We start from the raw sequence: 26716 nt of genomic DNA on the forward strand, positions 1-26716 counted from the left end.
AGCGTGTGCGAGTGTGTGTGTGTGTGTGTGTGTGTGTGCGTGTGTGTGTGTGTGTGTGTGTGTGTGTGTGTGTGTGTGTGTGTCTCTCACACACACAGGCAGCCCGGGAGCTGCAGGCGCCTCCTCCCCGCCGCATTAAAACGAGCCAAGTTCCCACGTCGGGGCTTAGTGGCATCTCGGGGCGCAGCCGCGGACCCAGCCCGGCGCCGGGCCCCGGGCAGCGCCGGGCGGGCTCGGGCTCGGGCTCGGGCTGGGCTGGGCTGGGCTCCGGCTCCGGCTCGGGCTCGGGCTCGGGGATGCACCTGAACGCCACGGCCGCGGCCGCGCCGGGGGCGGTGCCGGGCGGCCCCCTGCGCCTGCAGCCCACGGGCTATGCCCTGCCGGCCGGCAACGCTTCCAACCGCTCCGACCTGCTGCCCAAAGGGCCCGACGAGGAGGACCTGGACGTCAACACCGACATCTACTCCAAAGTCATGGTGACGGTCATCTACTTGGCTCTCTTCTTGGTGGGCACCGTGGGCAACTCCATCACGGCGTACACGCTGGTGCGCAAGAAGTCGCTGCAGAACCTGCAGAGCACCGTGCACTACCACCTGGCCAGCCTCGCCTTCTCCGACCTCCTCATCTTCCTCCTCTGCATGCCCATCGAGCTCTACAACTTCATCTGGGTCCACCACCCCTGGGCTTTCGGGGACGCCGTCTGCAAGGGCTACTACTTCCTCCGGGATGCCTGCACCTACGCCACGGCGCTCAACATCGCCAGCCTCAGCGTGGAGCGCTACATGGCCATCTGCCACCCCTTCAAAGCCAAGAGCATCATGTCCCGCAGCCGCACCAAGAAGTTCATCAGCTGCATCTGGATCGCCTCCTTCCTCCTCGCCATCCCCATGATCTTCACCATGGGGGAGATCTACGGCAAGGACCAGAAGCCCGACTCCCTCATCTGCACCACCATCGTGGACGCCTCCACACTGAAGACAGTCATCCAGGTGAGGACCCAGGCGCTGGGGCAGGGAGCCGGGGGGGGGGGTCGGCAGCGGGGCCCGGGGGGGCGCTCGGCTCCGGCCTCGGCCCCCCCCGCCGCCAGGCACCGGGCTGGGAGCCCGCACGGGGCACAAACCCTCCGCGGCGCCTCCGCCCCCGGCTGCGGGGGTCCGAACTGCCCCGGCCCGGAGCCCCCTCAATGCAGAGCCCGGGCGCCGGGTGGCGACTCCGCCCTGGCCCTGGGGCTCCCCTGGCTGCCCCGGGGGTGCTGGGCTTCTCCCCCAAAGCGGCAGTTCATCGCCAGAAAACCCGCACGTCTCCACCCTCTCTCTGCATCTTCTCTGCCTCCTTCGGTCTCGCTGGAGAGGGGCCAGTACGAGCGGGGAAAACAAAACGCTCTCTCCCCTCTCCCAGTTTCTCTGGTTGATCCATAGCCCATTTCCCCTATGTACTAACAGACCCTAATTCCAGAAAGTTTGAGGCACAGGATGCAGCACAGGCATCCCAAAGAAGCCGCTCCTCCAAAGCTAGGAACGGGTATTTTTGCTGCTTGCAGGAGATCTGCAGCTGGTTTAACTACCAGCCCCCCCCCCCCCCCAACTCCGGAGAGGCTTTGGGGGTCTCCAAGCACCTGCTCATCCCACGCTCCGGTGCAGGGAAGGGATTTCGGGTTTCGGCATTGGCACCGTCACTGAGGGGCATGTCACTGTCTGGGGCATTTGTTTACTGGAGCATCAGGCTTGAAAAATGCAAGAGAACTGGGAGAAGAGCTGGAAAGAGCAAGGCATCAATGTGCACAGCTCATTTGCTGCCAGGCTCACACGCGAGAGCTTTTCAATCTTTTATGTTGAACTCGAATTTTAGGTGGGTTTAATCACCAGCCGGTTGGAGTTTAAAGCTGCATGTGTACTAAATCCTTTGAAATGTGCCCACACTTAGAGGGAGGAACTTAAATGAAAGCAAATCAGAATCATTTCTTCCGCTAGAAGTGGGTGAGGGTAGATGCAGCTATATTTAAAGTCAGAGCCTTTAGATGTTTAGACATCTCTCTCCAAGTTTCAGGTATATCACTCCAGCAAGCCAAAATCGAGCCCCCACAGAAGCACTGAAAAATTGCTCTGATTTTTGTCTTCATGCCTAACTTTCATCCTGAGATCATGGAGGCTATATTTTTCCTGTAGGTGCTTTGTAGCTTTTGTCAGTGCCAGCTCAGCGTACTTAACCCAAATTCTCTACTCTCTACGGAGACATGAGCTGTCTAATTTGAGAACAATGTGGCTGAAATGCATTATTTCCAGCCATCTTCCTTTTTCAGATTAAACTGGTGCTCAGCATTAATATGATAGGGCTAAAGAGATGGGATTATCTCCCAGCCGCATCTTCTGAGATTATAGTTTAAACAATTCTGAGCGTATTTCACAGTATCACTGCTATTCAGTATATACCTTATCCTGTTACCCACGTGAGTAGACAGACATTAATGCACAGTACGTGAAGTTCTCTTGTGTGCTTTACCTCAAGTGTTGTACAGGTTTTTATTCTTTCTTTTTTTGTTCCACTTGAGAATTAATTTATAAGCAAAAAGGAGGAGGAACTTCACAGCTGAAAGAGGGGCCTTGGCAGCTGCTGGGTAAAAGTGCTGTACCTGTCCTTCTGGGGGGACCTAGCCCCAAAGGCGGGTTGGTAACACAGGCAGCTGGTTTAGCGGCTCTGGTTCATTCCTCTTTCGTGCACGCTGAAGTGATGCACAAAGTGAAGCAGGTCCCTGGACCAGGAGAGGCTCCGGAGTGAATAAGCAAAGCAGCTGCAAGTCAGGTTTGAAGGGCAGTGATGGAAAGCATTGCACAGCATGCGATCAGGCACTCACACATCCTAAGCACTAGGTTGTTCAGCTTTTTTAAAAAAGAGAAATGATGGAAGACCTAGGAGAGAAAGAAAGGGCAGTGGTGATGCAGGAGAGCCTGATGCACAAAGGTCTTGCAGCTAGGAAATCCTGAGCCCTGGGTTTCTGCAGCAGATTCGAACTGTTTCAGAGCAGGTCTTTACATCCCTCCGTGTTCATCTGCTGTCTTTAAATGAAGCAGAGCAACGATGCACTTGTTAAAGCTGGCAAATCACTGGTAATTAATCACTCAACATATTTCACCCCTCTTCCTGTTTGGAAATCATCTACAGCACACTGGGATTTTTTTTTGGAATCTGTTAGTTTTCCAAGAGGTTTTGTTTGTTGACTGATTGAAAGCAAGTCCCCAAACAAGAGCAATCGCAACCATTTATAGGCTCAGAGCCGCTCTGAGTTACACTGGATGGCTCTGCTTGGACGATCGCGGGATAATGCTCCTCCCTGGACGGGAATGGGTTCCCGAGGATGGATATTTGCATGTATTAATTTAAGATCTCTTTTCTGCAAAAGTTCCTCACTATTTTCTTTAAATATTTAGGTTTTAATGGGCATTCCTGAGAGAAACCAGATGTGTGTGTGAGCAATTAGGTTGCTCTATGAAAAGAAAAAGGAGCAGCTATTCAAACAGCGTGCAGCATATTTCACTTTTGCTCATATTTCTTAACTTGTACCCAGCAACTGGTGTTTTTCTAGTAATTATATACTACTCTGAGCATTATGTACTGATAATCAAGAAGAGCAACAGGGAGCAATAGGGAGAACGGGGAGCGGGGTGTCACTACGTGGCTTTTTGAACAGTCAGTGAGGCAGGGCATCGAACAAGGTGCCTCGTGCCATGAAAGTGTGAGATCTCTGGGGCCTGTGCTTTTTAACTTTTTGAAACAGGACTATTCCCTAGCTTTATCACCATCCTTGCAGCCATTTACAATCAATTTATGGTTCTAACTTATTCTACATTCTTCATTGCCAAGCTTCCCTGTTACAGCTGTCAGTCAAGGATGCCTTGTTTGAATTTTGGCATCAATCTGGGATCTGGTAACAGACGTTAAGTCCATTATAGCTATGTTATTTAGGTCTAGTTAACACTGTAACTGGCAGTCTTCCTACTGCAGCCAATTTCAGGGTTTTTCTTTCCATATAAATTGAGCGCCTCTCAAAGCCATTTCCACACAAGCAAATTAATGTTTTCATGCCACTTCAGCTGGAGTAGGTTTTAAAAGCTGCTCATTGTGGCAGGAACAGATAAAAGAGCTCCGCGGCAGAAGATGTTTGCTCTGCTCGCTTGCAGGTCAGTGCCTGCAGCTTGGGCTGTTCCCCGGCGTCGCAGCTGGCGACGAGGCTGACCCCGGCACAGGCGCCCAGCCGGGTCCCCCCGGGAGCTGCCTTCCTCGCCACGAGCACCATACGTGCTCTCAATGCTGACTTCCGAGGGAGTCTTAATTTTAAAGGCCAGGTCGCTGTGCAAATACCATTTTCCTTTACTACTTCTTTGTTACCTTTCTACCTCTTCTCTAGAGAGGTCCTTAGTGGAACCGGAAAAAAAGGGGTGAAGTTTAAAGAAATAGCTGTGACATTAGTGGACTATCAGTCCCAGCACATAGCAGAGAATCAGGCAACTCCTAGACCTGTACTAAATCCTCAGGATTTTAATTAAGCCTGGATTATTGGGCATATGTGCGCGGGAAGACTGGACTGGGCAGCTCTCTGCTACCCCATCATGCACAGAAGAGCGAGCAGCATCTGCAGAGACAGTATCTGGCACATGGTAATGTTTTATTTGTCTGCATGGGCAGCTGGTATGAGCCCGTTCGTTAAAACACACAGGGCAACAGGCCCTGTCACAGCTCCACCAGCTCCAAGCGTCCGGGCGGTGCTGAGCTGCACGGGAAAAACACAGGCTGGAAAAGTGGCAGGAGAGATGGCAGAAAGGCGGAGCTGACTTGCAAGCTCTTCCCGCTTGTTTGATACCCCAACTTCTCGGGAAACAGACTGGGAACGTCTCTGGACCTCCTCAGAGGTTTTGCTGGTTGGCTGTTTCGATGCAGCTCTGCTCTGTATCAGCCCATCCTTGTGCGGCTGCAGTCTGTGAACCTGCCCAGGTCCCTTGTCTCTTACGTTTTACAGCGTCTGTTCTTTGTTCAGATGATCCATAAAGTAAATAACTCGGCACATGGAACAATAGGGTGCCAAAGAAGGTTCCCTATTTTATTTCTCCTTGCATTCCTTCTCGTGGGGCTTCAAAGGAAGGTGAGGAAGAGGCTCATGTCACAAGAGGAACTTCGGAGAAGGACCAGAAGTTCCAGCTGTCACACCCAAGGTGCAGTCCAGGCATCTCGGCACGTTCGTTAAAACGCTGTGAGGGCATCGTGTTCAGTGCCCTGCCTGCGTGTCCATCTGCCTGGTGGATCCCTTTTTGTTAGCAACATCTTTTTTACACAGCAGCTGTTGCCTGGCCCAGATGCTACAGTGACCCTCTTCATCCCTCTTTCAAAGACATCTATGCAATTTCCATCTGTCTGAGAGGCCCATAAAGTTATTAATTCCTTGCGTGCTACTGCAAACTCTTTCTTAAGCCTCATCCTGGTAAAGCAGTGATAATCTTACCCCTTGAGCCTGGCTGATAAATTTATTTTGGCTGCACATGTAGAGTCTCTACTCAGCAGAGAAGTCTAAGCCTGGTCATGGTTAACCCCTTTCCACAAAGAAATAGATGCAACAGCACAAGAAAAGAGCGCTTTGTGGTAGGACCGTGCCTGACTGCAGGCGTCCCGCTGCTTCAAAGCGCTCCTGGCAGCGGTGCCAGCTCTGCGGGTTGGCGGGGAAATGGAGCTGCCATCCTCGGAGGTGGCACGAGCATCCCCACAGAGCTGCCTACACAGGCAGCCGCCGGCAGCTGTGCTCTCAATTTGGGCACCTCAATTTACCTTCCTTCGGGCAAAAATGCCGCCAGGCCTGGGCGCATGGGTTTAGCTTGAAGGTGCACGCACGCACCGCCGAAATCAGCCCCGTGGGAGGTGTGTCACGCTCCGCAGAGCAGCGGGGACCACGCCTGGGCCTCGGGCCAGGGAAGCGGCGCTGGGACAGCGGGGCCGGCGGCCGCCCCACGGCAGCCCACCCAGCCGGGGCCACCCGCTCCGCCGAGCAAAGCGTCCCAACCGGAGGGTGCAACGTGCAAACGTCGCCGTCCCCCACTGCCGCGACCACGCAGCACCTCATCGCCAGCCCAGCGTTCGCCCAGCCCGACTAATCCCAGCCCGTTTACGCTGTGGTCAGCTGTACGGCCAGAGCTAAATTAAATAAGCTCTTGTTTTCATTGCTTTACATAACCACTTGGCCAGGCTGCATTTTGCCAGTTCTTACATAATTTTTTTTTCCTCCAATTGATTTTAATTTATTTGATTTCTTTTTCCTCCCCCTCCGCTTTCCCGAGATGTCAGCTGGCAGGAACAAGGAAGTGCGACCGATCAATTTAGTTCTTGTGTTTTTCTCTTAGCAGCAGTTTGTAGAGGCAGAAGAGATGAAGGTAATCTCATGGTTCCTCTTCACAGAGGAAAAAAACCTGCAGTTGGCTTTAATCTTCTTCCAGATCATTTAAAACAGCTATTTAATTGTCCCTCCCTCCCTCCCCGCCTCCTTCCCCTCGAAGGCTTTTGCCATAGTCTCCGCGCAGCATCTGCTCGAGACGCACAGATGGCACTTTTGCTTCCTGACGTTTAGAAACGCTGCTGTTTCCCCCGCCCCAGGCCCGACGCCCGGCCGAGGGGCACCGTCGCGGAGGCTGGACCCGCGGGGTGGCTGTGACGTGCTACGGCGTGTCACCAAGGGGAGACCATGCTGGGGCATCTCGTGGTGTCACCTCTGGTTTTACACCAACGGGAAAGGGGGCAAAATGAGTTAAAGCGATGATTTTTTTTTTTTTTTCCTCAAGTAGGAGATGCAGAAAGTCTTTCCACCCCCCACCCCCTCCCTTGTGTCTTCCTCGGCTCATTCCATGTCGTGGCCTCCGCTCACGGCCCGTGGAGGGGGGACAGTGCCGGGGGGGAGCCCTTGGTGGGTGGTGGGATGGGGGTACAGGGCACGGGGGGGTGAAGCACTGCTGCGTGGTGGGACGGTGGTGACAGGGAGTGTGAAGCGGTGGCTGGAGAAGCTGGTGAGACAGGGAGTGTGTCTGCGTCCAGAGCTAACAAGGCATGAAAATCAGTGCTGTGCCATCTAGTCCCAAAGCAGATACCTGCAGACGCCAAAACTAATAGTTCTAGTATTGACTTCCTTCCTTCCCCTCATATTAACCAGATTAAACTTTATCCCTAGCGTTAGCTCGGCATTACGTTGACAATCTACTTTGCTTCTCTCCTGTATAAGACACTGCCGTGTAAGGCACGCCTTATCAAGCTGGAGATGCTTCTGATATCCTCACACCGCCGGGTCTGCTCACAAGGGAATGTCAACATCCCTGGTCCAGAGCGGGTCGGGAAAGGCAGATTGGAAAGTCTGAGCTTTCCAGGTCTTTTCCCCCAACCTGCATGCCCGCTCCGGACATCACCTGCCTCCACGGGGCTTGGCAAGAGGGAGCTGAGCCGGGGCCGGGGTGCAGGAGGGACCCCTCATCCGGCAGGGCTGGCCAAGGGACATCGCAGGTCTTGTGTGCCCACACCACAGCAAGCCCGTGTGAAGGTGTGCTGCTCCTGCCATCACCCACTGGGAAATCCTCCCTTGTGCAAAGCCCCTCGCGTACGGCCGGCATCGCCTCCGCCTCCCTTCCCGCGATACGGCAGCGGTACCAGGCGCAGCATCCCGGCTGCTTTCACACCAGCTTCTCAAACCCTCCACTTCTCCCAGGCTGGAGGATTTTGAGGGACATTTGAGGGACACTTTGAGGGTTTGACGTAGTCTTGGAGCAACTATCATTTTGTGTCTCTGGAGAGGGGTGCTTGTGGCGGGATGGAAGAGCCAGGCACCAGCGGGTGGTTCATGGATGCGAGGTTTGCTCCTCATCTCCTGTGGCTTTTCACTTCAGTAATTCTCAATGCAGAAAGTGCACTGTTGGTCACAGCTTCATGGGAAACTTTTTTTCTCCAATGGAAAAAAATAGGATGAACATGTTCTTTTTCAGTTGAACTTTTTTTTTTTGAGTGAAAGTTTGATGAAGTTTCTTTGAAGCTTTTAAGTTCTCAGAGACTAGAGATGATTAAATCATCTCAGACATGAGATTTTCCTAGTGGAAATGAAAAATAAAAGAGTAAAATGTAAACTTTCACGACGTCTTTAGCATCTCAAGGGGGAAAAAACACCTGTTTTATACAAAGTGCTCATGAAAAAGCTGGAAGTGCCTCTAAGGTATAAAGCTACGCATGTAATGAATAGCATTTTCGGTATCTGCAGATCAGGGAGGCATTAGAGTGATGGCTAAGCAGAAGGCGCTCAGCAGCGTTACGCTTGGCTACGCTGTGGGCTCTGGCAGAAAAGCGGCAGCAGCCCAGGGAGCCGTCCCGGCTGCGAGCGTCCCTGCCCCTGCGCTCACCTCCCAGCATTTACACCCAGCCCGCGCGTTTACGTCTCCCCAGATGACGAACCCTGTGCAGTAAATCTCCCTTATAAAACCTTCCAGTTGTCTTTTTGCCAAGTGGATTTCTAAAAATATAAAAGAGGAACAGGCAGCCTAGACAGGACTGGGCGTATATCTGATTTCAGCAACGTTTTCCCTTCTCTTTGCGAATACCCTCTGGTACATTCCTGCCAACTATTACTGCTTCTAGACAATAAAGAATAAATTTAGGGCCATTGCTGCTAGAGCCAACTTGCACTCTTGAAGCAAATGATTTACCTTGCATCAAGAGATTAGTTCCTCCTTCAGAGAGCTCTTCTGTTCCAGAGCCTGCTTTAAAATGAAGGAGATTATAAAACAGTCCTTCCAGCACATAGTACACCTACCAGAGACCCCTGGGATCTTGGAAGCTATTTGAGGGCCTTCATCAGCTCAGGAGATACCTGGTTTAATCCTTGCATGCCTTCCTCCTTGCTGAATGACCCCAAGAGAAATTACAGCCCCGCGCAGCACTCGGGACATGCGTGCCTGGAGGGGATGGGTCAGCACAGGGCCCGCGAACGTCCCTGCTTCCCGCAGACACTGGCTGCGTTAGGAACTTCCATGTGTTAAGATACTGTCAGTTGTCCTGGTACTATTTCTTTGGGGGCCAAAAACTCACAGCCCTCTCATTTAACCTTGAAGGAATGTGTCTACCAACTTCTTGGTGGAGCGAAGACCTGCTGCACGGCAGCTCTAACACTTTGCTGCAGGACGGTGTCTAAGCCAGCAGACCCCTGTGCTGGATCAGGACTCCAAGGAGCAAATTAATGCAATCAGGACAATGCCTTATCCTATTAACTGTAACATAATCGAGAACAATGCAGGTCTGCAATGCTGAACAAAATTAGTGTAGTCTCAGTACTTCGCAGGACCATATCTTTTTGTTCACTCAGAGAACTTGTTCAATAAGTCCTTAAGTATTTAATGAGTATGTTCAATACCAATTTAATATTAACTTGCTTTTGTCTGCTGCTTTATTAATTTTTCAAAACCATCTTATAAAAATGCAGCTCACACAGCCACTGGAAAAGTTGAGCTCATTGCTTGCATCCCTCTATTGATTCCTCCTGCAAAGACCTCAGATTTTACCCTCACAGGGACGATTTATACATTTTAATTCACTCGTTTCGTTCCAAAGAGAAACCCAGATGAATGATCTTCCCTTCCCCAAGCCCAAAGTTCCTTTTTCTATCACTGTCAGTCATGGTCTTATGACCGTTATCACACTCATTTGCCTCGTAACTCCAGGTGTGTGAAGTGTGATAAAGTGCTGTCGGAGGAAAGGGAAACACAGGTTCAGATATTAGATATCTGATGTCAAGATACAATGACTGAGTGATGTGTAATGCCCTAAACCCCTGATAATCTGCGGTTACTAACCCAAGGGAGAAACGCAGGCTTGGGCTCGCTTCCTTCGCACCAATGTGACAGCTCGCAGGAGCTTTCCCTGCCCTCCTGCGAGGCTCAGGAGAGCAGGAGAAGGAGAACTTCTCAATAGGGCAGAGGGATTTTCCTGAATTTGGTCAGAAAGCGTATCGCGATGCAACAGCACAGAGGAGCACAGCATGTGCTGCTCCATAGCCCTGGTCCAGCCCTGAGACCATGTCGTGTTGGGAGACAAATTCATTAATATTTAAGGCTCCAAGAGTGACAGAAGAGCTGAGGCAGAGGAAGATACTGGGAAGAAGTAGCAATAACCAAAGTAACTGATAAGTTCACTGACCCCTTTGGGATATGATTTTTTTTCTTTTCTGAAAGTCTGATTGAATTTTCTTTGCTCCTATCCTCAGCAAGACAGGAGGAGGTACAAGTATTTCCTCATACCTGCATGATTTTCATGAAGAAAATCCATAGAGCGAGGGGAGGGAGAGAGGGAAGCGAAGGGCCTGGCTTTTATGCTTTTGTAGCAGGTTGGTTCAAAATAAGCTGGCAAGCTCCGAAAGCTGCTCAGGGCTCTAGGGCTGGATTAGCGAGCTGGGCACGGCTGGGCAGTCAGTAGGGCACAGCGATGTGATGAGACATTGCATTGATCGTGTGCCTTCATCCAGATGTTTGTGGTCTAATGCCCTGGGGCGGAGGGAGGTTTCACTTCCAACCTGCCAAGCAACTCACCGTCGGGACATCCTGGCTGTTCCTGGTGATGGAGTCGGTCCTTGGCTGCTGTTATCCTCTCTGAAGCAAAACACAACAACCCCCAGACCTTTCTCTCTTACTCCTACAGATGATCCTTGCCACCTGGCACTATTCCCAGCCCAAAAGTAAGTGGCGTCCTCTCCCGCTGGCCCTGCCGGATGCTGAACCAAGGGGGCTAGAAAAATTCCCATTGCTTAGAAGCTTGCAAGCTCTGACTCCAAAATCACAGCGGTCACAGTAGCGTTGCTGCGGCCAGGAAGGTGGGAGCGTGCAAGGGGGGCAAGGTTCGCAGGGAGGGAGCCATTCGTTGGGCCGGTGGATATGTGATTCCCTGGTCCGGATGCAGAATCCCTGCTGCCTAAATGCTCCTGCTGAAACCGGGCTGTCGACTGCAGAGGGGTCGGGTGGAAAGGAAAATGCAGTCTGTGTTGCATGACGTGCTCTCGTCCTCACTCCCGTCTGCCTTCAGCCTCACCCAGGCCCCATCAGAAAGACAGAGGGAACCTCAGCCCTGCAGTTCTTCCTCCCAAAAGGCTTTTGTCATGACAATAACGGTGCTGGAAGAACCTGCATTTGCGCTAGGGATTTTAATTGCAGTAATCAAAAGTTTCCCCTCTGATTTGACTTTTAATCACTCAAACTCATCTATCACTTCATACATGCTGAGCCTGGGAGCAGCGTTCTTCAGTTATTTGCCGAAAATATCTGAAGGATTTGTGTCAGTGTAGTTTAGCACAAGCTTTTTTTAATTTTTGCCAGAAAAATAAGACTGACCATGTTGTTATAAATAAGATATTTATATTTCAAATGAAAAAAAAACAATCCACCTGAGGTATTTGCTGAACACTACCTCCACCAAACCTACATTCCCTTCTCCCCAGGCCACACAGTGTTCTCAACACAGCCGGTGCTACTAGAGTTTGGTCTACACCATAAACCCGTAAATTCAGGTTTAATTGCACCCGAAATCAGTTTCTCAGGGTGCAAGCAGTGGAACTTACAGCTACCATTTTCTCCAGCAAGTTAGACAGCTGTCTGAACCTGTACTGTCCACCATTAACGACTCTCACGTTCAAGTCTGCAGTCAACTGTGGGACAGTATTTGACTTAAACAGGGCCTTTAATTTATTTATAACTCCATATCCAGCACTTGGTATCATATTTAATGCAAATAACATTCAAGAGAAATCCCCACTGAGAGGCACATTATGGAGATTAACAGCCTGGCTTTTCTGCCACTCCTGTTTATACGGCGCTGATTTGTGCTTGGTGCTTCGCAGACAAGTGCTAAGAATACCTGAATCAAGGAGTCTCAATCTCAGACTGCCGTTTTGCAAAAAGCAGGGCCTGAAATGCTGCTCCCGGCTCCCCAGCCGAAGGAAAGGGCCCAAGGCATGGGGAACCTCCAGGAATTGTTGGCATCCAAATGAGCAGGAGGGAGAAGAGGGCTGGGACGCAGGAGGGTGCAGAACCCGGCTGGCCCCCGTGCTAAGGCAGCGGACGGGTATCCGCACAAACGAACGCAGCCTGCTGAGATGTTTGCACTGGATAATATAAATGCTGGATTTTGCACGGGGCCATGCAGCAATAACCCAGGGGAACTGGCCAGTGTGTTCAAGCCCGGCCCCCTCCCAGCACCGCGTTTAATAAGGAACGTGAAAGGTAAACTCCGCCGATCACGGAATATGCCATCTGTGTGGGTTTTATTTCTTTTAATTATATAGCCCACTTCCATTTTAAACAAGCTGTCAGGAGGATTAATCTTGCAGAGTTTAAGATGACACTGAACATATTCTCATGCCCTGCAATTATCTGAAGCTGCTTTATTCCCTTATATAGTCATGCGATGAGTATGTCAGGTGCGATGCCGTGGGCTCAGCACCTTGTTATGAACTTTATTAATAGCTTTGTGTCTGATTTTCTGTCTGGGTCCTTCTCCATCTTTCCCACCCTTCTGGAAAGCTGAATATCCTGCCTAAGCTGTTGCTGCTTCCCGGGGAGCGGGGAGCATCTCCGTGCTGGCGCAGCAGCCGCGGGTGCCTGCGTCCGGGGCGGTGCGTAGGGCTGTGCCGGGCACTGGGAGGGCAATGTGCCACCTCGCGTGGACGTGACCATCTGCATGGCAAAACACAGGGAAACTGCCTGTGGGTAAAAAGGTGCTTCTAAAAAAGCCTGCCCTGCTCCCTGTTTGTCCCAGCAAAGAGCAACCCAAAGCCACTGTGTCACGCAGAGCCTGGTTAGCTGGAGTGACCAAAAATTGGCTTGGAGGACGTGTGGCCAAAGCCCTTACCAGCCGCCAGCGCAGGAACCGGGTTTTTGTGTTTGACCGTGGATGAGGTTTGTGCTCCAGCTCCGCAGAGAAGCTGCTTCGAGCTCCGCTGTGCTGAATAATGCAAAGGGGCTTTCGCAGGATGTCGGCTGGGTGATTTGCGCCGAGACTTGCTTTGGCATCTGCTCTGCAGATTGCCCTCAAAGCGCAGTTAGGAGACTCATAAAGGAAAGACTCAAAACTCGAGGCTCAGCCTGCCCCTCGGCTGCCGCAGAGGGTGTCCGAGGAGCGTGTGCTGCCCTGCGGCTGTGGGCTTTGGGACCCCGAAGCCCGGCCCCCGCACACTCGGTCTCGCACAAACAGCATTAAAGGATGGTGCCAAGGACCTGGCAGTGTGAAGGAACGCTCAGGTGATGCCGCTCGTTCCCCGTGGTGCTGTACAGACACCAGCCCTGCCGTGGGCAGCGCGTCACCCTCTTAAAGCCCTCTTCTCCCACAGATCTCAAAACTGCCTGGTCTGCAGGTTGCTGATGGCATCCTGGAGCCAAGTAAGCGTCATTTACTGTTTAGCACGTTGTATGGTGGGTGAGAAAGGAGTTTCTTTTGAAGATAATATCCGAGAGCACCAGGCAGCTACGGTAGCCATTTTCCTGAGAATCAAAGAAAATGAAAGAAACCTCTTAGACCAGCTAGCTCGCCGCTATGCAAGCTCTGTCCGGGAGCAGCAAAAAGCTCGGAGAATTTTCCAACAAGAGCTCCATTACAGATGTATTTTCCCCTCAGTTCATCAGCAAGCCAGAGCATGAGGGCCTCACTGACAGTGTGTCTCCAGGTAGTGGTTTCAGTGAAAGCAAAAACACCATTATCAAAATAAATGGGACTTTTGAAAGGGGCTGAGGCAGAGAAGTAATAATAATAAAGCGTAAAAACGGCCTCGGTTCCCAGCAGCCAGCTGTCTAAGCTCCCAACTACAAAGCTGCACCTGCACCCACCCATTACAGGGTGCTCCTCCCAAACCTGGCAGGTCCCGCTGGTGCTTCCCATGGTTTTGCCAAACCTGCTCTTTAAAACCACCCTCCCAAGGGGCACAAATTAGGGGTAGGCTGGCTGTTGAGGGAGGTGCTGCAAGTGAGAAGAGCATTTTGGGCTACACGTGCTGATGAGGCTGTCAAAGAGGGAGCTGGGCTGGACCAGAGGGTGCTGCTCTGCTGCGTTGGGAGAAGGAGCAGGATGCTGGTTCACTAGTGATGCTAGTGCTGGGCTCCTCCAGGGAGAGAGGAGGAAGATAAGGCATGCCAGGAGCAATTTATTCAGAGAATGAAATGCTGAGTGGCTTACTGATTTCCAGCTCTCTCCCTTCCCTCCCACCCCTATCGCTCACTGTCTGGTCTGAGTTTCTCTAGGAAGAGTAGAGAGCTGTGACTCCAGGGAATGTCCATGTCACGGGGAGGGTATGCTGGAGCTGTTTCAGTTTAATGAACAGGGCCCTTTTCCTTCCTTCCTTTCTCCCCCTCTTACTAGGGGAGACTTCTCAGGAAAGGCTGCCATACATATAGTGATATTGTGATAGAAAATAAAGCAGGCTAGTATACAGATTACTTCAACACAAATATGATCATGAAAGGGCAAATCGCAGGGCGTGCTCTGGAGGTTAGCTCATAACACATACTCTTGTGCTAAATTCCATCCCTTAATTATTTCCCTGGAAAAAATTGCTTTTAAGTGCGCTCAGGGCCTGCTCTGCTCTTTTTGAGATTAGGTCTCCTTGCTCCTGCACAGAAAGCAGGTTCAAATAATGTTTCTCTATTTCCCGATTCAAAGGTCGTTGGTTTCTTCACCATGCAGAGATGGAAAACTTTGTTATGCTCGCCAACTATTTAGGGAAAAAAAGTAATTTGCTCAGTTTCAAATAAAAAAAAACAAAAGAAAATAAAAGCAATAAAAAAACCCCAGGCAGCCTGTGAAAAGGAGAAGCCAAGAGACTAGGGCAGAGACAGGGCAAGGAATGACAGCTTTATGTACCCCATGCTGGTTAGTGATAGAAGAGGTCTTTGTGCCCGTAAAACAAAACTGGTTTTCTATTAAAGCAACTATTTACTCACACTCTACAACTGCAGCTGTAGCTTTGCATAAAAGCCGTATGCCTGCAAATGGACCGGCTTCCTTGCATCTGCCCCTCCCTGCTCTGCCTGTGGCTTTGCCTCCAAGTTTTATGCCAACTGTTTCAGGGATGCTGGTCCGTAGGCCTGTATGAGAGCATTTTTCCCCGGAAGAGACAGGAATCGTTCTCACTGGATGCTGTAAATCAGAGCTGTGCCTTGAAATTCAGCAAATGACATCTTGGAAGAGTTTTTTCTAATCCCAGGATAAGGGACTGGTTTGGGTCGTTCACTAGGCTCTTGGCTGGCCTGGCTGTGACTCGTGGATCTGCTGTGGCACCAGCACTGTGAAGGTGCAGGGTGGGGATGGGGGGCTGCGTCTGGCAGGGCTGAGTCCCCTGATTTTCTGTATGGGTTTTCACCACAGGCTAAAGCATTCACTAAGCCACCCCAGAGAGCTGCTTGCTTTTAAGGATATGTGTATTGATTGCTGGGGAGATTATTTTGATTTGTGCCCTGTGGGTACTGTTGCTACAAAACTGAAGCCCAGCTGAAAGTTCTCTAAGCATTAATTCCTTCTCAGCCATGGGCTTGCTTTTCTCTCTGGGAGGCTATTCCACAGCCCCGTGCATTACACTAAGGAATAGCTTCATATTCAGCATAAGATTTCCCTGTCTTTCTTTCAGTCCTACAAATTTCTCCTTGCCCTGGGTGTTCGCTGGCCACATAGGTGCCATTCAAGGCCCAGCAGTGGGTGCAGGAATCCCCTTTCCTGCGGTAGCATGTCGTTGCCGGCTGCACTTGTTTCCTTTTTTGGAGCTGCATGAGCCCCATCGCTCCCACCGTCAGCCAGCAGCTCCGATGGGATTTCAAAGGCTGCCTTTGGCCCATGCTGGAGTTACAGCTGCATTAATGGGCACAAATCAGAGACCTGCATTGAACTGCTAAAGGAGAAGCTCTGCCAGATGTGATACACAGCTGTAGCACAGAAATGCAGCTGACAAGTCAAAGGCCTTTTCGTCTGCTGTGACGGGCTGCGTTTGGAGTCCTGGGCTGCTGGGGGAAAGAAAATTGCTTGCCCTTTGTCGGTGGGAGCTTCCTGAAAATTATTATCAGCACCCAGCATGGAAGAAGCCTTGAAGAATTAATTCCCAGCCTGCGAGTGCGGCTGTTCGATGGCGTTTTCATCCCTCCATTTGATATTCTATTAAAGTTTTGTTGGAGATAAGTGATCTCCGAGAAAACAGGCTTTTTGTGTCCCGGCACAAAGAATGAATTGCAGACTGCTGAAGAAAGCAGAGTTATTATCCAGGGAGGCAAGAAATGCAGTGAAAATAAGCACGGCTCTTTTCATTAATAATTCAAACACCAGCTTGTCAAAAATCTGGCTACGCCAAACTGATTGGGTTGTAAAAGCAGGGGGAGCCAGCGATTAAACATACCTTGGTCCCTCCTACAAAGCAGCCTGTGCCAAGACTTTCCCGCAAAACAATTCCCACTTTTCCTTCTGCTTACCACTCACCAGTTGGCAGATATGGGCTGGTTTTTAGGACCTTCTCTCCAGCCAAGAAGGTAAACAGGTAAAGAGCAGGGATGCTGCCTGCCGGCTCTCCAGCCTCTCACAGCTGTTGGGCAACTAAAGTTTGGCCTTTAAATTGTTTTAAGGTAAATAAGACACGCTTGCCTGGAGCACCACTATCAATTCCATAGCAAAGATGGACTAATAAAATAAACAGCTATTTCACCATTATTAGTGCTGTTTAGATAACTTTGAAATGCTTATTATTCAAACAGAATGAATTACATAACCTTTTTCCCTGTTTCTGGCTCAAGAAGGAGTCAGCGAATTTCCTTTTTGAGGAGAATATTTGTGCTTTTAACCACGATTCAGGCAACAGCTTCGTACTTTTAAACTGGGTGCACGGGTGATTCACTGTGACACTTTCTGCATTGGCAACGGGCAATGTGTCAGCAGCCTCAGCATGCCGTGGGCCTGGGCAATGCTTCACCAAAACGTGGGGCTGTGGGGTGATGGCCCTGGCTGCAAAGGGATTGAGCCCTGGACCGTACCAGGCACACAGCTCGCTGTTTTCCTTGCAACCTCTTTTAGGGGCAAGCACTTGTCAGTTAGGACCAGAGCTGACCAGAGCCAACTTTCATTACCTTTTTTAGTTAAATCAAATCCTCAAATTTATAAGAAATTTCATGCATCACTTTGCTTCCAGGCTTCCTTGTGTTATCCTTGTCAGGGTGGGCTCCTGCATGCCCAGATTTGTGCTGGGATTTAGGTCCTGCCTGCTCCCTTTGTGCAACATTTTGTGCACCTCCTCCAGGTTGGACCTTGGGAGCTTTTTTTTTCTTTTAATTCAAGGCAGATAACTTAGCAATAGGGCCAGGAGTGTGGGCTGGATCTGCTCTCCCGAAGGCTATCCTCGCTGCACTGGAAGGAAAGTCATTTCCCAAACTAGTTGCTCCTGTTTTATATCACTGTAAGTGAGAAATGACATGGAGTGGTCCAAAAAGTGTTGTGGAAACTGTGCTGTTTAACTCTCCCTTTAGTGTGTTATCTGTCAAAGTAATTACACGTGGCTTGGGAACCTCAGACTGCTGGAACAATATCATTCTCCTGTAGCTTTTCCATTTCCATTTAATTAAAACATTATTGTTTCATTCATATTAGTTTGCATTTTAGAAAAGGAAGGAGGAGACGGGGACAGAGAGAGAGAGAGCAGCTGATTGATAACTTAGGCTCCACTTAGGTAAAGATAAGCATTAATCACTCTGTCACAGCATTAGTGCTTTCTATTTTCTTGTGCGTCTCAGACATCAAATTGCAGAAAGAAGGGAGAAAGAGCCCGTGCCTTGATGGCACTGCTTTTGCTTGTTCCGTTGGGTTCCCATGGAGGGAGGGTGACGTGCCCTTGCTTGCTGCTGGGGCAGTCGCTGGCCGCGTGTGAGCTGTATTTTGGAACACGAGGAAACTTGCATCCCAAAATGAAGCTCTGCTTTGGGATTTGATCTAGTTTAATTTAATATGGAATTTGAATCCCTCTCCCATTGCCTTTTACTTTAATTGTGCTTTATCACTGTCAAGTGCCTGCCTCTTCAGTTTGCCACGGCAAAGGAAGGGAGCAGAGCAAGAGTATGCCCGTGTGCTAGCATCCCTACTAAAATCATAATCCGAAATAACCTCATCCATAACTAATGCAGCCCAGCTGGCAAGCCTGGCTGGCGGCCAGCTGCCCCGCGAGTGGGTGATACGGCACATGCAGAAATGCCGGTTCCCGTGGAGGGTTGGGCCGGCCACCAGCATCCAGGCAGCCTCCCCTGCACCGCAGCCAGCAGCGCGTGCGGCTCGGCAGCCCGCCTCTCCCCTCGTATGCTGCAGTTCACACCAAAAGCGGTCGGCGTGAAGCCGGCACTCATCCAGATCCACCCTTGGGATACTGAGCAGCCTTGGGCTCTGACACTCTTTCCCTCTCCCTGAACGCCAAGCGCATCTGCCGGAGGCGGTGGAGGTGGTCGAGAGAAAACTTGGCACAGAGACAGGAGCGGCAGCGCCTGCCAAGCGAGGTGCAACGCTCAGCGCGGCTGGGTTTTGAGGAGAGGAGCCAGATTTGATCTTTTAAAATATCCTCTTTGTTCAGGTGTTTCTGTGGCCCTGAAGCACGTGGGATTTTGTGGGGTGTTTTTAGCAAATTTAAGTTTACCGAAGGTCGCAGAGAAGTAGAGCATCAGCAGTTGGAAGGGCTGTCACTCCACTTCCAGTCTAGCAGGAGTAACACATTGACTTATTTATGAGAGAAGTCAGCTCCCTTCTCTCTGTGTCGCTCACAATCTGCTTTACCACTCCCAGCACAGAAAAATAATGATATTGTCAACAATTCTGTGTCTTTAAGAAAACCTTAAAGCAAATTAAGCAAGATTTGAGGGAAATGGAAAATGTTACGAGATTTTTTCATTCTTTCCAAAATTTTCCATACTTTCGTTGTCTAAGTGAATGAACAACAATCCCTGTTAGCTGGGAAATGCCCATGTCAAGAATGACTAATCTCAGCACAGATTATACCTGGAAAATGAAGGTATTTGATGCTCCCTGCAGAGAAATATCCATCAAAAATGGCAACAGTTGCTCAACAAACATGAAGAGAGGGGTTGCATAAGCCATTACGGTATTATCCAGCTTCTTTATATCATTGCTACGTGTTCATGCTACTGTGAGAGATCTGGAAGAAGACATGGGTAGAAGTGCCTCTGCCCGGACTCCTTTTGGGCACAGAACAGACTCCTACATGCATCCTCTGACCCTGCAGGGGCTTCACTGTTGCTGTGACTGTAGCAACTCTGAATATGTGCTTCCAGGCCCAAAATAGAGCTTGTGAGGCCAAGGGTGAAAAATCAGAAGCAACAGGGAGGGGTGGCTGGAAAAGAACCTAATCAGGGAAGAAATTTGGGCTGCCCACCCTGTGACTGCTTGTCCAAGAGCAGGCACGGCCTGTTACTGCAGACTGCAGCCCCTGGGACTAGGTGATCCCTGCCTGGTCCTGAGCTGTGCTTGGAACAGAAGACCCTAAATTTGCCCAGACCTTAGTGTGGCTTCTCATAGCTGGAGAAGGAGGATTTGCCAGGGACTTCTTGAAGTCCTACCTATCTTCTGAATTTTTGCCTTTTCTCTTGGCCATCCATGATGCTTGATGAGGTTTGGCTATCATTTTTTTGAGACAAAGGCAAAATTACCTTCAATTTCACTTTGGAGAAATATTGACCTTCTTTCTGTATAATACTAGGAGCTTGGAAAGATGTTGGATGGGCAAGCTCTAGGAGAAAATGAGAGTAAGTAGTTCACTCTCAATGGCACGCTGCATGGAAAGAAGGCTTCAAGCCTTGGAGGGGAATGTATATATGGGGCTAGCAAGGCCTGAAATATCCACCTCCAAAGTCAAATGAAGTCTGAAATCTGGTAGTGGATTTTCTGCCTGAAGGCAGGACTATACTTGTTTGGACTGTTTGTGTGGATGCCAGCCTGATTTCATAGATTAGATTTTGATGGTACACCAAACAAAAAGCACTTGCCATGAATATGAACAGTCCAGAGCTGGTTAGTCGGGGTAACATAGCTAGGACTGCCCACCATCAAGCGGGACTTGGCTGAAAAGCCAGGCACTCTAGCTAAAATGTCCTCGTGCTTCATCAATATAATTCATTTCATGAAAAATGCCTCTTCTTACTAAACAATTATCTGTCATAATTGTCTCTAAAGCTGTCATTACCAAGGAGTCTCCTGCCACTTGCATAGATGTGCTTCTGGAGATGTTTCTGGCTAATTCTCATGAAATGGCACAGTAGAGCATTGCTACAGAATACAGAAATAGCCCTGGCACACAGAGGGATTCATCTTGGACCTGGTTTTCATTAGATGCTTGTGCTGTCTCTGTGCTGCTGTTAGGAGGGCTGATCATTTCTGTTGGTCTAATTCTTATTTAGTGTTGGCTGCAGTTGAATGAAACGTCTCTTAAGAGTATCTGCTGCCTGGGCACCAAAACTGGAACCCAGTGCAGGCCTTTTGCCACTGTGAGAATGAGTATGGACAAGAGGACGTACAAGTGAAGCACTGCAACTGCAAGGCACATGGCAAGAGCTGGATTCCTGGTGCTTATGGGCTGGAGCTGTTACTTCATCTTCTGTTTCTGCTGGAGATGTTTCTCCTTCACTTGAGAGAAGAATGGGTTTTGCGGTCTCATAGTGAAGTGATTCACTTTAAAAGGAAAGAAAATGGGTTTGGATCAGACCGAGAAAAAAGAATTAAGAAATTTATCAGAGATGAAACAAAACAAAGCAATTAATTTGGAGTTGACCTACAGCACTTTGTTTGCAAATAAAACATTTAGTTTGAGCTGAGGTGAAACACTGCTTCCTTTTTGGCTTATAACCCATCTTTTTCTTTTTTAGCTTAGGACAATTCTGAAACAAAACAGAAGTTCGGCACGATTTTTCATTTAAATATGTTGAAATGAAATGTGCTAGCGCTTCCAGACAGAAGAAAAATGTTTGTTTGAAAACATGGAAATAGTTCAACATTTCCCCCCCTTTTTTGTCAATACTGTTTATTGAATTTAACATGAACACACAAGTAGCTTTTGGTTTCCTTCCAAAAATTCAGTTTTCATCAAATTCACCGTTCTCTGAAGAAGATAAGCTATCTGTAATTTCAGTATACCTAAGCAAGAGCAGAATACTGTGCACTCAGGCTCACAACTCATGATCCTTTTATGTCAGCCTTCACCCCGTATGCTTTGCTAGGGTTTGGAGTGGGGACCTCCAGAATTCAGAGCACAGTGTGCTACAACTTGCATTAATGGCTCCATTCTTTAGGAGGAGGCCTAAAATGTACATTTTCCACAAGGAGCTACTCACAGGTGGCAATAAAAGCAGAGCAGGGTCCAAGGGGCACAAGATTTGTTCTTTCGATTAAGCATGGTAATTATGACTGCTTCAATTTTTAATAACTCCTCATAGGTTGAAAACATTTTTTGGTTGTTTTTACATCTTGTCTTCCTGAGTCTCAATCCCTGTACTGTTCATCACCTTAGGACACTGTGCCATATATCTCTAAATGCACAAAGCTTTTAAATTCTCAAACAGATCTCTCTGGTTATGTTTCTTGCACAGCTTTCACTGTCTCACTGTACTGAGTCAAAGCCCGTCTGATACGGTTCCAGCCATATCAGATAGTGAGCCAGGTTCTACTTTTTTTAAGCATGTTAATTAATGAATAATAATTAAGTAAACATAGGCATAAATTGTCCTTTAAAAGTTAGATGCAGTCTTCTTGGCTTTCTCTCTTGATTCATTTTGTTTAAAGTGTCTGTCTTCTGGCATATCTTTTTTTAAGCCTCTTCATGTTCCTCCATTGCTAAAGATCAAAAGTTTTCCCCCGTCTGTGCCAGACAGATCCTGAAGGAAGAGTATTTAATAGGCTCTCTAACAGGCTCTAAATATAATAATCCAAATAGCACTAAAATCGCTGGTGCCTCTCCCCTCTTTGCATTTGGTTTGGGCTCTTTATTTTCATTCCCAAGTTGTGCAGGGACTCTGACTGTGTCATTAAACATCAGACAAATCCCTTTTTCCTCAATACAAGCCCTGCTCTAGCAACAGCTGTGCAGGAAAGCAGAACTTCTGAATACCTTTTTGACAAACCCCAGATAGGTCTCTGCCTGTGAAACATTTTGATGTGCTCAATTTAGATTTGAACTCTATTTTCAGAATTAAAGTTGTTCCTTGTATTAGTTGCACACATTTAAACAAAAAGCCATTTTTCCATGCAAAAGGAGAAAAGATCTGAGAAGGTGGTTTCAAAATCACACTGAAAGAGCTATTGCAGAGCTGGCAGCTTTTGCCACTTGTACAGTTGCAGCCTTAAAGGGATCTGGATGCACTGTGCAAGGGTTTGGGGGGATGAGGAACTGACCTGCCCTTCTTGGCAGAAGAAAATGTCAGAGCTCCCTCATGTAATCTGTGGACCAGACGTCAAAGTGGTCAGCGTTGACATAACCCTGTAGTGGTAGCGATGCCTTCTGAGTTAAGCAGTGCAGGAAATACAAGGTAAAATGATTAAGTGCTATAAGCAATGGAGAAGAGAGGTATTTTCAGAAGTAGGCTGGATGCCATCAAAGGAGGATTACAGTGTGTTTGAGGCTGCTGATGGAAGGTTCTTCTATGAACAAACAAAAAGGAGAATAGCAAAAAGATCTGGATCTGACGAAAGAGAAATCATGATAACCAGCATCAAACATTGTCAGATTTGGATGATCAAGGCAGACAGTGAGAGAAGACAAAACTGAAACGCACCCTTACGTGGACATGTCTGGATTGAGGTGACCGAGCTGCGAAGCCTTGTCTGTGTAAGCAAGGAAGCGGCATGGGTAAAAATCCCCAAATAAAAACATTCTCAGCAGTGATAAAGTGATGCACAGCAAATCCTCTGGGCTGGCTGAGATCTGGCTCTGTTGTGTTGGTTGTCCTCTTCTCTGACACTATCACTCACGTGTTGATTGTAAACAACAGCCCAGCAGGGAGATGAGTCTTGAAAACGTTTAATTTCTGCCTTAAACAAAATCAAGCAATGCCTCCCGAGTCTGTAATTCAATGCAAGCTAAATGGAAGGAATGACTCATATCAGCGCTCTCCATTCCCACCAGCATTACCCACAGAGTCCCAAGCCAGCTCTGTTTAAGTTCATTGGACATGAAGGCACCAGCAATTACATCCTTGCTTACACTGATTTTTGAAGCCCTGTAAAAGATGAGAGAGACTCAGAAGGGAAATGTGCCACCACTCTTCTGGCTTTGCTTGTGATAACACCGTCGCCAAGCCCCTCTTGGCCAAGACATTACGACCAGCTACTTCACCAGAGAGATCAGTTCAGTCTACAGCGAGCGCTTGTCTTCGTTCTTGCACACCCCACTTTAATATTCCTCCTCTTCCTTCAGCACTTTCCCTGCCAGTAGAATAAATGAGGACATTCATGTTTTAATTTCCATGATTTGGTTTCAGAGTTAGCAACTTATGGCAATTAGAAGAGTCACTTTTCCAAGCTACTGCTAATTCCTTTAAACAATCACGAATATTGATAGAGGGCCAAATTCTAGCTGCACTGGTGAAATAGCATGCTTTTTCCCCTGAAATCTAAATTTCATCTTATTCATTTGTAATATCTGTGTCCTCAGTCTGCCAGTCTGGCATTTCAAATCCCCTGTGAATGGTTTTATTGCCTGTAGTCAAAGCAATACTACACAGGAGTTAGACTGAGGTATGGAAAGTCAGACTTCCCAGCATCTCTTGAGGCTTCATTCAGAAATAAACTTTGCAAAAAAAAGATAAAAATCAGTGTGAAAACGTTTGCAAAGAAGGCATTTAGATCAGATCTGGTTATTTTCTGCCTCAGTTTATTTACCTGTAAAATGGGAATAACAGCTAGTTTCTTGTACTCAGGAGGAAATGGGCCCTTTTGCTTAAAGAATCATATAATATCTTTGTCCAGAAAATAATGAATAAATTCAACTTACTTCCACCATTTCAACACTTTAAATGTTATTCTCTCTCTATGAAAATTCATTGCAGTACCTGAATACTGAGAGCTAATGAGAATTCTCTGCACTTGAAGGACTGAAATTATAATACTGCAATTACCAAAGTATCTTCCATTAGATAAAATTATTTTTGAGAACTTCTCACTTAAAAGACTCTCAGTTTTTACCAAATCAGAAATCAAGAAGTTTAAGGCTGTTGTCATATTTTCTCCTACTAGACTGACGCAGGAGCATCTCTTCCTACATTGATGTGAGTTCTTTGGGAGAACAGATGGAATTGGAGTTTGAGATTTCTGAAGTGTCTTCTCTACCCATTGTGGCCCAAATGGAGTGACTAAAAACAACTGAGAGTTAAAGAATTTCACCTTCAATTTCAATGCTCATGACTGATCCTTTTTGCGGCTGATTCTTTATAGAGGGTGAATCTGGAAGGGCTTAAATTAATTGTCCTGATATTCAAATTAGAGCATCAACAGGTCTAGTGCCAAAGTCAGGTTTCTCTTGAAATAACTGAGCTATGTCTACACAATCTCATTGTAGAACTGATTTTTTCGTCAAAGCCTCGGCATAGTTTTCATGCCAGTCTTGGACTTCTTCTGTTTCTCTCATATTCTTTTATCAATGGCTCTGTCTATTTGTGTAGGTCTTCATCTGGAGCAAGTCAGCAGAGGTCCAGCAACACCCTTTTTTGGTGTTTCGGGTGCATTATATCTTCTGCCCTTGTGAATTGTGTTGGTCCTGAAGTTCAGCTGAATGCAAGTATTCAGAGCATGAAGGTCAGAGCAAATCAGCAGATTTGGGTGACTAGAATCCAACCTAGAGATGACAGAGAGGTCTTGGGTGTGAATTGCAGGGTACATCACCCTACCGAATAATTACATTTTTCAGTATTTTTGGCAGATTTGAATTTGGAATCTCAGATTTTTTCTACACCTCCTCACACCTTCAAAACTTTTCATTTTTTCATGTTATAAGGCCAGGCTCAGACCCAAACTGAATAGGTCACCCCTCTAGCAGTTCTGGACTGCATTATAAACAATTTATTTTCAATTGGAAGAGGTAAATAACAGTAGAAGTGCTTCTGTAAACCACTGCCACGTGAGGCATGATTTTGCAGGCAGAGAAAATATCTTTTACAAGAATAAGTAACTAAACTGAAAAACAAGCCAGCGAACAAACAAAAAACTTGGCACATTCCCAGGCAAACAGGCCCTTCTTTGATTTAAAGTAGGAGAAGATACCTTAGTTAAATATTGGAAAATTGGTCTGAGCGTAACTTGCCTGTTAAGAAATTAGTACAAGGATAAGGATACTAACAGCCATGGGTCCCTGGCAGCAGAAGAGGTACATATTTGGGTGGGGGTGAGCTGGGGGGATTTTAGCATGCCATAAAAGCAGTATTTGTCATGTTTTGTACTGTGTTAGTTAAAGCATTGGCAGTTGCTTGTCTCAGAAGTAGCTGCTTATGCTTAAAATACATTCTTCGGTTTAAGGGTAAGAGGGGTCACTGTGAATCTTGGTATTTTATTAGCCTTTTGCATATAGGAATATTTTTGAAAAGTGAACAGTAATACTGCTGACTTTTCATCCCTGCTTTATTGTTGGAGGGAAAAAAAAAGACTGGAGAAATTAGTTGCATTTGAAAGGTATCAGATATAAGAAATTTGAAGAAGTCATCAGTCATCGAAACGAGGAGAATGTTTCATTAGAAACCCAATTTGTGAGACAGACATGCAGAGGTATTTGCCTGGCAGGATCCGTCAGCTTTTCCCGAGGAGGCTGAGCAGAGCTATTCCTCTCCTCGCAGGGATGGGCTGAACCTGCTCCCTCTTCCTATTCAACAGTGCCCTATGTTCTCACCCGGAAAAAAAAAAAACAAGAAGCACCTGAAAGGCACTTTCTCACAAATGCCCGGGCATCTCTTTTCAGCAGGCATCTCTTCCATGCCGAGCTGGGTTTTACGCCCACGTAGGTGGCATTCGGGGCAAGTCAGACACCTTCTGCTTGCAGAGCGGAGAAAGCCCAAGCGCTCTGCCTGCTGCAGCGGCAAGAAGAGACGCTGGTGATCCAGGCCACAGAGTGTGGCAGCAGCTCCCTGTAGGCGTTGGTGGTGGCCGCATGATCTGCTCTGGTGGCCTCTGGTAGCCTTTTTGCAAATAGACTTAAAGAAAAGGGTCAAAGGACGATTTTGCCATCAAATTTTTAGCCTATGAGCTGTTAAATAGCAGCATCAAGCAGAAATTTGATGTGTTGGCCCATTGCTGGGGTAGCAAAGCCAGTAAATAAAAGACACTTCATTTTTCTGTGCTTATTCTGAAACCAGTTTTTACTAATGAATTAAAAATTAAAAAAAGACTAAATACTCAATTCTTGGCTATGAATATTTATGAGAATATTGGACTTGCAAATCTAAGGTAATTTAAATGTCAAAACCGGTGTAAAGTCTTTCCTTTGGAGGATAAGTCAGGGAAAATTAATCTTGATTACAAGTCATAACATTGGGAAATTAGCATCTTAGGGCGCCAGTGATAAACACTTCTGTACTATCCCCCTTCTAAGCTATGTATTTTATGAAGATGAGAATTAATTTTAATAAAAAAATGGCCTCTTAATTAACCGGCTAGGTAATTAACAGGGAAATCCCAGTTG

At 47.8% G+C, this 26716-nt stretch overlaps 1 protein-coding gene across 1 annotated transcript in view; it reads left to right on the plus strand.

Moving 5' to 3' along the window:
- Positions 1–260: 260 nt before the first annotated feature.
- The window catches only part of NTSR1 (neurotensin receptor 1), a 65689-nt gene continuing 39233 nt past the window's right edge, over positions 261–26716 (plus strand). The window contains exon 1 of the mRNA XM_026092926.2: positions 261–989. Coding sequence (XP_025948711.1) covers positions 297–989 — 693 coding nt within the window. The 5' untranslated portion in view covers positions 261–296. The remainder of the gene's footprint in view (positions 990–26716) is intronic.

This window comes from Dromaius novaehollandiae, chromosome 16 (assembly GCF_036370855.1).
Source record: "Dromaius novaehollandiae isolate bDroNov1 chromosome 16, bDroNov1.hap1, whole genome shotgun sequence".
NCBI lineage: Eukaryota > Metazoa > Chordata > Aves > Casuariiformes > Dromaiidae > Dromaius > Dromaius novaehollandiae.